Below are 13,044 nucleotides of genomic sequence, written 5' to 3' on the forward strand. Positions count from 1 at the left end.
GAAATATATGTTTATCTAATAAATAATTTTCAGGTATCCAGACACATAGCGAAGGGAATCAAATTCCTTCACAGCACTTTTTATATCAAGGCGTCTGAGTCTCTACCCATAGGTGCAGTCCTTGGAACTGTCTCCAATAATAGACCCGGTGAATCACTCAGATACTTCGTTTCAGATCAAAACATTTTAAAAACGTTTAGCCTCAACACGAAAGGAGAAATAACTTTGAAGAAAAAACTGGATTATGAAGATAAGTCTGAGTACTATTTTAAAGTTTTCGCTACAGATGGCATCACGGTAATATATTACTATCATATTAATATCATTAGACCATAACAATATTAGACCAGCTCTTTTGTAGTTGACCATTGGCAAAATGAGTATATTGTCTATAATTCTAATATTAATCTTGTTATTCCTTTCTCTCTTTTTCTTTCCATTTATTTAATTTCCGTATACAGGGTGACAAAGCCAAATGGAATAAATTCATTATTTAGTAAACCGGCGACTTAAAGAAAAAATCCCGAAACAAATTCGTATTTTTAAATTATGATTTTTTGGCATATATATCATACTAGTGACGTCATCCATCTAGGCGTGATGACGTAATTGATGAATTTTTTAAATGAGAATAGGGGTCGTATGCTTGCTCATTTGAAAGGTTATGGTAATATAAACATTTACATTAATTAATTATTTATACAGGGTGTCTAAAAAAAATTTTTTGAATGAGATTAATTGACACAAAAAGAAGAATGTATGTAACTTATTTAATTCAAAATACATTTTACTGCTCTCAGAAATAAGAAAAAAAATATTTATTTCACAAATAAACATTGTCTTTCGCATAAATTAAATGTTCAAACTGCCAAGAAGCAATTGAGTGACAGCTTGAACATTGAATTTAAGCGAAAAACAATGTTTACTTTCATCAATAAAATATAAAGGAAAAGATTCCTCTCATTGGCTGTATACCATAATAAAAAACTTACTAAGGAAGTAAAACTTCACTTGTAGGTAGATGGTATATAAATTTATTAAAATTTTTATCTAAAATGATCCGAATTGGATTGAAGTGGGTACCTCTATAGTACAAAAACACACAAACGTTTTCGGACCGATCAGTCCATCATCAGGTAGAAACTTTAGATCCAAAGTAGTTGGAACTAGCTACATAGGTAGGTCAAAAGACCTTCATATTGCAATAATTAGGCCATTTCGGCTATAACAATGTCGACAATAAGTCGATGTTTAAAGAATTTAGAAATGTAGTGGTACTATAGTGTGGTCTTCATCTTGGCATCAACTGACAGGTCAGTTTGAAGCCAAGAGTGTGGTCTTCATCTTGGCTTCAAACTGACCTGTCAGTTTGAAAGACCACACTATAGTACCACTACATTTCTAAATTCTTTAAACATCGACTTATTGTCGACATTGTTATAGCCGAAATTGCCTAATTATTGTAATATGAAGGTCTTTTGGCCTAACTATGTAGCTAGTTCCAACTACTTTGGATCTAAAGTTTCTACCTGATGATGGAATGATCGGTCCGAAAACGTTTGTGTGTGTTTTGTACTATAGAGGTACCCACTTCAATCCAATTTGGATCATTTTAGATAAAAATTTTAATAAATTTATATACCATCTACCTACAAGTGAAGTTTTACTTCCTTAGTAAAAAATGGTTACTTCTCAAATAATCATTTTTTTCTGTTTTCTGGTAACAGTAAAATGTATTTTGAATTAAATAAATTATATACATTCTTCTTTTTGTGTAAATTAATTTAATTAAAAAAAATTTTGACGCACTGTATAAATAATTATGTCAATGTTTGTATTACTGAATAGAGAATTGAATAACCATTCAAATGAGCTAGCACACGACCCCTATTTTCATTTAAAAAAATCATCAATTACGCCATCACGCCTAGATAGATGACGTCACTAACATAATAAAATCATAATTTAAAAATTGAAAACCTGTTTCGGGATTTTTTAAGTTGCCGATTTACGAAATAATGAATTTATTCCATTTGGCTTTGTCACAATGTATATCTTTTTATGCAATCTTGTTTACATAGCCAGCATAGTCTTCGTCATCCTACATTTCGCTCTCCTCGAATTTTGCCCTGCATAATAAGTTGTAATAATGAGTATTGTTGCCCTCTCATCACATGCCCCAAGTACTCAAGTCTCCTCCCTTTATAGTAGTTAGTATTATTTCCGCTTTAATTCCTAGATGTAACAAAGCATAACGACTGTATTTGTTATTTGTCATTGCTGAAGTCCTCATATATTTTAATTAACTTTGGTACATTTTTCATAACGCTGCAACATAGCCTTTTTAGGGCTATATATGCATAATATTCAAAAACCTCAAGACAGTCGCTTCAATTCCTTGGTGAAGAACAGCAAATGCGTTAGCGAAGAACTGAGACATTGCTCATTACATCATAAAACATTCAAAGTGCTTATTTCGGTTGTGTTACAGACTTTATCTAAACAGACGTTTAAGTGTGAAGGGCGCCTACCCTCATATTTTCATGTAGCTATTCTGTGTAGTACCTACCTATAAATAAATTAATATCTTTCACATCAGTGTTTTTATCAAACTAACGAGGTAACGAAGTGTTACAAACCAGCATTAAGTATCAGAACCCCACATGGTCCTTCGAACCGGATTGTTTATCTCGCTAGCTTATGTAAGTCCGTAAGTGTGAAAGATATTACCAACCAGCATTAAGTCACAAAACCCCACACTCATATTCCATTATTTCTCTAAATATCTCATTATAGGAACTTCCTTCTCCATATTTATTTAATAGAACAGTATCATCAAGAGTTTCTGTTCTCTCTATTTTATTTCTCAGAAGTTTTAATAAATAAAATATTAAACTAATAATCTCTTTTGTATTTTAGAATGACTCCAGTGTTGTTAATATATCTGTGGATAACGTCAATGAATGGGAACCAAGATTTCGGTATCCCCACTACGAATTCTTTATATCCGGATCCCCGGAGGAGTTACTGGGTAAAATAGAAGCAGCAGATGGGGATAAAAATGACAAACTCACGTTATCACTGAGTGGAGCAAATTCTTCTATGTTCACTATTTCACAAAATGGGGAGTTAAGACTGAAAGATATTAAAGGTAAGTTAGGTAAAACTAGACTTAGTAAATGGCATTACAGTCCTTTTTACAGTCCCTTAACTAGGAATCGAATTCTTATATTCTTTTATTATGTTTTGACGCCTGTTCATTCAAGTAGTTTGGGTACCTCTATCCGGATTCACGGCCAGTGATAGTCAATATTATTTCCCTTGTATAAATTGTGACAATATTTTGACCTTTTTGTATTACTGTCGCTTTGTATAATCACCTTTGTAATTATCCTAGATTTTAAAGAAATATTTGTTGTAGTAGGGTAGGGTCACGTCCCACTTTTTAATTTTGTAGATCTTAATGAGTTAGAATTAAATGTATTTGTGATGTTCTCAGAGCCTATTTTAGTTCAAAGCAGGCCCGAGGCACTACACAATTTATCGGGCCCTAAATATAAACGAAATGGACGAAATAAAAATCACATCGAAAAAACTGAAAAATGCTTGTTTAATATGTATTTTTCAAAAATCTATCGAATGACACCAAACACGACACCTCCATAGATAAATAATATAGTATCTCCTCCACCCCGGAAGTGGCGTGGTAACACAAGGAAAATCCCTACCAAAATGAAAAACTTAACTTTTTTGGTTTTAGAACCTAATCTTCACAACCTAATAGGTCCCCCCATGTCGCTTTAGTAACTGCAAATTTAGCATCGAAGACTCCCCTACTATTTGTATCAATTTTTTGTACAATATCATTTTCTATATTTAAAATAGCCAAAAATGAGAGACTTTGCTGATTTAGAAAATTTTTTAAATACGACTCTTACTCTTTTTAGTACCACAGTACCGAGAAAGATACCTGAATAGTTGCTATTGCTAATAGGTATAGTTCAATAAATTGTAAGCAACGTTTCTACATTTGTAAATGTCGAGATGTTATTTTCAATCAAAAAACTCATTATACTTTGCGAATTTTTTAAGATATTAGATGTGCTGCAAATTTCTTTAAAATGTGACTCTTTCTTATAATAAATCATCAACATCGATATCGTTCTCATAATATTCAGTAATAGTTTTTAAGTTTACTGTTTCACTATTGTCTGTGAACAAGATATTAAAAATATCATTTACTGAATTATAAACATATTTTCCTATAAATTGTTACGTAATTAAAGTATTTAAAAGTTTCATGTCCTTTTAAAAAAATCGTTTCGGGAACTCTTGAATTTTCATCAAAAAATTGTTTTCCGTTCTCGGGAAAGCTCATCTTTATATGAAACGCTTATTGGCTATAATTTTTTAGCTTCATTTTCAATTTCTAAAAATATTTGTCTTATTTTCTGTATACCTACACATTTAATTAAACTATTGTAAAGTTCACACATTACTGTAGCTTTTACTGGTTGCATTTATTCTGTCCAAAAGTTTATTCCAAATCGTCGTCATAAGAATAAACTAAGGTATTATACAGTATAATTAAGGTATAATACAGTATTTCTCATGACCATCTTTCAGTGCGTCACAGTTTTTCGATTTCTTTCTAACGCATTAAATTCTATGTGACAGAAAAAAAGGCACGTCGGTGATTACATTTCGTCGGTGACATTTTTATAACATTTATTCTAGTTATTCTAGTTGTCGATAGATGGCGCCATAATAAAAAAATATTTTTTTTTAATTAGATAATAATATTACAAATATAATCTGTATAATTTATAAGACTATACAAATCAAAGAAAATACCATTTTATAAATGCAAGAAACACTTTTGATTTGTTTTTATTCCAAATTGAAAATAAAATGTGACAACTGTCAGATTTAACTAAAATGTCATGTTAGAATAAATGTCATAAATGTGTATTATCACGGACTTACCCTTTTTCCTATCATTTGTTACGCACTGAAAAATGATCATGAGAAATACTTGTAGCTATTCATTTTCCCTAATAAATCATTTGCTTCAACTGACGCCATCCTTTTTTGGTTTGAATCTTGGCTTAATTGGCCCAATGCGATTTTAAATGAATGAAATAAAAGAATTTTGAAAATATATTTTGTTATTGCAATAAAAAATTTTTAGTAATCTTTCCGGGTCCCATTAAAATGCGGACCCGAGGCAGGTGTCTCATGGGCCTAGTGGTGAAATAGGCCCTGGATGTTCTATGCTTTTATTTCACTTGCTATAAATAGACTTTACTATAGTCTACTTGTTTATTTCCTTTCTATATACACACTCAATTCGAAGGGGAGAGACCTTCTAAATTATTTATTAGAATATTGTTTTCAGATGTAAATGTTGGTATGCTTAGCCTAGCTGTGGTAGCAACAGACAATGGAAGACCTCCAAAATCTTCTACAGTTCCGGTAACTGTTCACTTTCCAGATTCTGCAGATTCGTCCGGAATTTCTGCTGGCAAGAAGAACAATAGTGCGTCTCTTCTTTTGGCCGGACTTGGTGCAATATTGTTAGTTTTATTATTTGTAGTCGTCTTACTGGTTGCATACATTTGTAAAGTGTAAGTATGCATTATTATATTTTAGATTTTAAGTTACTCAACTGTTATATAACATATATAAGAGAAATAATGCACTAGATAATAATAATTAGCTCTATTTTGTTTTTCTATGTGCAGAAAACGTAATCCAAGATCTGACACCTCAAGTCTTCATTCAGACAAAGACAAGAATGGTCTTAAGAAAATAACGAATCCTATGTTTGGAGATCGTTCTAGAACACCCACTGCTTCTGCAATGGGCGGGATTCCCAGCGAACTCAGATCAAAAATTCCTAGTCCCAAAGTTCATCCCGCACCTCAACCACCATTATGGGCCAATGATTGTTCCAGAATCAAAAAGCTTAGCTGGGGAGATGACAAAGTAAGTATAGTACATTTATTTACTTAAAAAATAATAAGTATAAAAAACTGTTTTTGTCTGCTGCCACAGAAAATTTCAGAAAATTTGTCCTCTTTAGTAGACAAGACAAAAAAAAAAGAAGAAAGAGTAAAAAGACTTACGCCGACGCTATTCGATTTAACTGGACTCCTACAATTGTCAAAACCAAAGTAATTTTAAAATTTCTCTCCCGGCCAGCGAGCTTCCTTAACCTTGGATATTTTGGTGGGGAAACTGACGTCTATGTATCTGCCATTAGATATATTCTGATTTAAATGACAAGATAATTATTTTTCCACCTACCTCTACCGAAAGTATACTTTTCCGGACCTGGTTGTAGGGAGCAAAGTTGTACTTTTCCTCCCTAGGGAGGAAAATATTTTTCCTCCCTAGGGAGGAAAAGTAAAAGTGACGTCATGGTATTTCATTCATGAAATATAACTTATTGACGCCCTGTACAATATCTATTTTATATTACGTAAGTATCTATACATTTTAACGTTTATTTAAAAACACTCTGTATTTTGCAGAATGGTAAAAAACAGTAAATTGTTATTTTGATTTAACATTGTTTACATTAATAATTTGACTTATATTTGACAGTTGACAGTTATATTGTACCTACTTGTTAGTTTTAGTTCTAATAAATTTTGTTGGTTAGTTACATAAATAAAGTAAAAATGAAAAATGACTTGTTATTTGAGGAAGGTGGAAAAACCATATGTATAACTTGGGAGTAAAGTGCCTTTTCCTCCCTTGAATGATTACTGCCCTCCGCTACGCGTCGGGCAGTAAACTTCATTCTCGGGAGGAAAAGTAGCACTTTCCTCCCTTGTTATACAAATAGCTATTAACTTTCTGTTAGATAGAACGAAAGGCATGGTATTAAAAAAGAATAACACTAGCGGCATATTTGCCATTATAAATAATCAATTAGATTATGTTTATTCTTTTTCGAACATCTGAAATTCCAAGTTTTAAATAAAAACCTTATTAAATTTTTATGATATAGGTACATAGGGGATAAAAAAATGCTACAATATTAGATGAGAAATAGATGGATATTCACAAAAAATTGCAAATGCGAAAATAAAGATTTTAAAAATTTTATTACAGCTTTCGATAATAGGAAAAAATATAGTATATAATATACAGGGTGTTTCATTAATAATTGTTCATATAATAACTGGAGAAACCTTAGCAGAAAATACGAAGACTTAACCTAAAACACTTAAATAAAATGTGGTTCCTTACTGAGTTACAGGGTGTTTTATCTAAAAATTTAAAAAATATTTTTGTTTAGAATTTTAAAACTATTCGACGTACCCTTTTCATACTGGGGAGGTAGTATAGATACTGTACAAACTACTAAGTTATGTTAAAAAAACGTTTCTGGCTATTACCAGAGGCGTACGACGGGGGAAAGTGAATGGTTGACCCTTTCCAAATTCTACGCCACTGGCGAAATTGCTATTTTAGTTAAATTTTTGGATTCTCCAATACTTTTTATGGAAATAGTATACTCTTCATTTGTAACGATTAAATCATTATTTTTGAGATTTTTGAAGTTAAAAATAAAACGACACGGTTATTTTGATTAATGTATTGTGTCGCTAAATTTTTAATTTCAAATATCTCGAAAACTAATCATTTTATCGTTACGAATGAAGAGTACGTTATTTACATAAAAAGTATTGCAAAATCAAAAAATTACACTACAATAGCAATTTCGTCAGTGGTGTAGAATTTGGGAAGGGTCAACCAGCCACTATCCCTTGTCGTACGCCTCTGGTAGTAGGTAGAAACGTTAATTTATCTTAATTTAGTACGATTCACAGTACTTGTACTTTCTGCCAAGTATGATAAGGATACTCCAAAGAGTTTTAAAGTACTGGGTATAAATAATTTTTAAATTTTAATCATACGAATCATATCATAAAAAAATAATCAAAATAACTGTGCCGTTTCATATTCAACTTCAAATATCTCGAAAACTAATGACTTTATCGTTACCACTGAAGAGTATATTATTTACGTAGAAAGTATTGGAAAATCTAAAAATGGCACCAAAATAGTAATTCCTCCAGTGGCGTAGAATTTGAGAAGGGTCAACCATTCACCATCCCCTGTCGTACGCCTCTGGTAGTAGCTGGAAAAGCTTGTTTATCATAATTTAGTAGTGCGACTAGTAGTCGCACTTTATGCCAAGTATGATAGTGATACATAGAATAGTTTCAAAATGCTGAGCAAAAATAATTTTTAAATTTTTAGATAAAACACCCTGTAACTCGGTAAGGAACCACATTTTAAATAAGTGATTTAGGTTAAATCTTTGTATTTTGTGCTAAGGTTTCTCCAGTTACTATATGGACAATTATTAATGAGACACCCTGTATATAGTATATAAAAAAATATATAATCTAAGTCTATACAATGATTTGTCAGTGTCACCTATAGGCTTCTAATTTTTGACACTGATAAATATAATCAATAAAGAAAGTGATGTGCACATAACTAACCAATACAGAAAATGAAGAAATATATTCGAGAAAAAATAAAACGCAAACCAACATTAAAAAACGAGAATGAACATTAATTTAGCAGATGAACTAGACCCACCGGATATGAATCTCCTTGATAATAGACTTGTTTCTATAAAATTTGGAAAACCTGTGCTGGATATTAAGTTTAAAACAGTCAAAATGTTGACATTTATAGCAGTAATTTTACTTTCATGCAATTATTTATTTATATTTTACCTTTTTTGTGCTTCAATCAAAATTATAAACCATCTTGGCTATTTCATAAACATGGTATCAACTGGAGAAGGTACCAAATTACCTGTATTTCAGTCCATACCTCCACTTTTCGTATTTTTTGTGAATTTGACTTTTACCTTTTTCTTGTTTAAATTATTCGATAGAAAACCTCAACCACAACTTAATTGGTTCTTATTTTTAAATATTATTATAGATGGTTTTGTTGTATTTGGTACTTTTACTATACTGTTTGTTATTATGAGCCATATCCATGGGAGTCAAACAGGACTTCATGATGGAATAGTGGAAGCTATGAATAATTATTCAAATAATTCGGTCTATAAAAAACAAATTGATAGGTAAATATAATTTTGTTACTCATGTATATTTCCATTATACTTATGACTTATGTGTAAGGGAAAGTGGGGGAATGGTGCGCACTTAAGCAGAAATCGATTCTGTTGTAAATTCTTTCAATCTATCATAACATCCAGTACGTTAGAGTAAGCCCTAACTATTCTACCTTGCATATGTAAAATAAGTTTTAGAGAAATACAAAGTGCAAAAGCATAATATGTATTAAAAAAGAAAAGAAGTGCCTTTGCGCACGATTCCCCACCCAGGGGGGTAATCATGCGCACAGATTGGGAAATGGTGCGCACTAAATTAATGTTAGAAAAAAAACATTAATTTAAAATTAATGTAATAAAAACACTTCTTTCAAAAGTATAAAAATATTATGAAGAAATAAGAATTGTATGGTATACTTAAATGTCATATTTTTAACGTAAACAAAAGTTGCATTTATAATTTTCTGGGGTATTTACAGCTGTACATTCTGCGTGATTCCCCGAGGCACATAACATACATGTATATCATAATCACTTCCCCCTTTTCCCACAAATAGAGCATGTCTCGTTACGTGCAGCTGGTTTTTCTAATGGTGGTGGAATGAAGCTTCATTCAACATCATCTAATTCGTCTTCATCGATAATATCTGACAAATAACCGTCTGTTACATCAGACGACTCAGGTGTTAGCTCTTTCTGCACTGTCTTCTTTTTTGTTTGCCTTTTTTTTTCTTTTCTCTGTCTGGCGAGATATCTGGCGATTCTTTATCTTCAACAGTTGCCTTTCTTGCTGCTTTCTGTTCCTCCTTTCTCTTAAGATTCTCGTTCATTAATCATCTCTTTTCATGGGCCTCCTCCAAGTTTGTCTTCATTGGTGTGCTTGTAATTGTTGTCTTAATGTTATATCAGGACTCCTTTTTGTAAACCCATAAAGCGAATCTTTGCTAGCTAGCTTCTTCTCTTTATTAAAATTATTTAGGATATTATTTTCTTCGGCATACCTGAATACCAACCATCTAAGTTCTTTATGTTAAGCCATAGAATAATTTAGCAAGCGTTAACACAACATTCTCTTAATTATTTTTCTACTTCACCTGAAACACATATGTACAGCTGTGCGGCCTAAGCTGTGATTCGGGAATATTGAAAGCCCTCCCGTTTCTTGTATTTTCTGCCATCATTTCTGATTACATCCATTTTTAAATCTTCGTCAGTATATTTAAGAATCGTAGATTTTCTAGAGTAGGTTCGTGGCATCTGGCAATAAAAATGGTAATTTTTATATTTACCATTTCATTGTTTGTGGGGTAATCGTGCGCACTCCTGCGCACTATTACCCCTTTGTGCCCTAAATACTAAATCATCATCACAAACGGAAAACTACTGAACCATATCAACCAACAGATAGACCAAAATACACGTTAAACAACATGATTTAAATCAATAATAAGTCCAAAGTAATTGAATAAAGCCTAACTAAAAAATAAAGACTTACCATCCTATTTTTTGGAGCAGAAAGACTAGAAGAATTCTTGCAATTTTCAATAATCGGATCTGACTTAGTCCACGTGCAATGGTCGACTGAAGATAATGGCGTAAACCGTTCATGAGATTGGTTGAAAGGTGTAGGACTGGTTGAGTTCGTAAAATCTTCCACGGAATTTGACATACAATGCAGCGCACGATTACCCGCCGCGCACCATTCCCCCACTTTCCCTTACTAGGAAGTTATTAATTCGCGTTTTGGAGAGTGTCTTAGATGTATGTACTTTCATAAACATAATTTTATAATCACCACAATACCTGCAGTTTATGCAAAGAGCAAGACGAATCATGGACTGGACATGGACAAGACCAGGCTTGGAGGATTTTTTTTATTTATTACAGCTAATTTACCATCTACTCAATAGTACAGGAGTATTTAGTAAATTATGATGAGTGGTATGTGGCTTGTAGTGGGTACCGTCCATTAACGGTTCTCCAAGTCTTCATCTAATCCCCAAGGTCTTCGGGCCAGGTTCTGTTTAGACGTCTAGTAGGTAATGGCGGTTGGTATAATTACATAGTTGGTATGGTGGTTGGTACAGGCTTGGAGGAATGGAGGCCCAGAAGCTATAAAAGAAGCCGAGAACGTCCACCGACTAGATGGACCGACGACGTAAAAAGGGTAGCGGGACACTGGCTACAAGCGGCCCAGTGCAGAGAACACCGGAAAGAACTATGTGAAGCCTATGTCCAGAAGTGGACGCGATAGGCTGGTTGATGATGATCCAAAGAACAAGTTTCAATTTCATCATAATCATAACTTTGGCACTAACAAACCAATCACCTTTTTTTTAAGCTACTCTAACTGTTTAAATTATCGTAGATTACAGATTGAATTTCAATGTTGCGGCAGCAAAAAATATGACGAGTGGTACTCAATAGTATGGTACGATACAAGATTGGTAAAAAAATCTCAATTAAGAAAGAGGGAACAATCAAATCCAACTACAGATCTTGTTTGTGAAAAGTGTGAATCAGATTCAGTCAATGAAAAAGCTGTAGAAGTAGGAAATGGAGATTCTCTACATAGTACAGGAAAATTACTAAATAAAAATAAAATAAATGTGGCTCCCCAAAAAAGTTCCACAGCGAATAAGGTCACTAATTTAGGCAGTAATCAACTAGATCTTACTAAGGGTAACACACCTTTTAGGTCAGTTTACAGTAATTTCTTCTTTAACTTCTTAAATATAAATTTGTTTTCTTCTTCTTCTTGATGTGCCTATCCGTGACGAATATTGGCGATCATCATGGCAATCTTTATCTTATCTGAAGCAGCGCGGAAAAGCTGCACATAAGTTGCGTTGGTGCTTTAACCTTTAACTGAGGTTCTTTATAAGGATGTTCTTTTTCCTGGACCTCGCTTTCCAAATATTTTTCTTTGCATGATGGCTTGTGGAAAGGCATAGCTGGATTAATTTCGCTTAATGTGGCCACGGTATTGTAACTTTCGAGATTTGGTGGTGAGTTCCTCTCTGCTCTTCTTCGTTCTTTTGAGGACCACATCATTTGTGACTCGGTGAGTCCAAGGGATTTTAATTATTCTCCGATATTTCAAATGCTTCCAATTTTCTGCTCATATCTTCGTTCAAGGTCCACGATTCACCACCATATAAAAGGACAGGAAAGACGTAGCATAGTAACATTTTTACTTTGATTCCAAGAGAGAGGTTGTGGCTCTTGAAGATGGCCCCTATCCGGTTGAAGACGGATCTAGCTTTCCTAGTGTAGACATTGTAGATTCCATTGAACTAGTAGACTTTTCTAACCTCTAACCTGACTGATCTTTTATATGTACAACCATCTATGTTTTAGTGCAAAATCTAGATTTCTAATAAAGCATATTATCTGTTTCTGAGCTAAATCGGTTCCCTGATCAGGTTCTAAATAGTATATTAAGTATGGAGAACGGTAAGGGTTTTATACCGATCGAAGACAATTGTTTGGAGGAGGAGCGGAGCGACGACTCCAATTATTGTCTGAGATCGGTTACCCTTAACGTTCGACATGCTTATAACGTTTTTTGCACGATTGATACCATTATAAATTATAAAATTAAACATTTTCGTCATATTGACTAGTTTCATTCATTTTATCAAGATAGGTACTTTGGTTGTTAGGTAGTAACTAGGGTGCATAACAACAATGGAGAATTGAGTTTTTATTTAGTTGTCAATAATTTTAAGTACAATTTTGATTATTATAAATTAAAATATGAGCGAAAGTGAATTTGAAGAAATTGAACGGGCTTGGGAAGAAGGGTGTTCCGCAATTATTCCCGAAAAATCCAAAATCCGTTATCAAAATACCTACCAAAGTTTTAAAAAATGGTGCGAACGCAAGAATTTAAGAATCGAAGAAAAGACTCTATTGGCATATTTCGT

General features: G+C 32.9%; 1 protein-coding gene across 1 annotated transcript in view; it reads left to right on the plus strand.

Annotated features, from left to right (window-relative positions):
- Positions 1-13,044, plus strand: part of LOC114325794 (protocadherin beta-12-like) — a 72,122-nt gene that overhangs the window by 51,212 nt on the left and 7,866 nt on the right. Inside the window, exons 6-9 of the mRNA XM_028273921.2 lie at positions 34-297; positions 2,920-3,151; positions 5,399-5,627; positions 5,745-5,988. Coding sequence (XP_028129722.2) covers positions 34-297; positions 2,920-3,151; positions 5,399-5,627; positions 5,745-5,988 — 969 coding nt within the window. The remainder of the gene's footprint in view (positions 1-33; positions 298-2,919; positions 3,152-5,398; positions 5,628-5,744; positions 5,989-13,044) is intronic.

Source organism: Diabrotica virgifera, chromosome 2 (assembly GCF_917563875.1).
Source record: "Diabrotica virgifera virgifera chromosome 2, PGI_DIABVI_V3a".
NCBI classification, from domain to species: Eukaryota; Metazoa; Arthropoda; class Insecta; order Coleoptera; family Chrysomelidae; genus Diabrotica; species Diabrotica virgifera.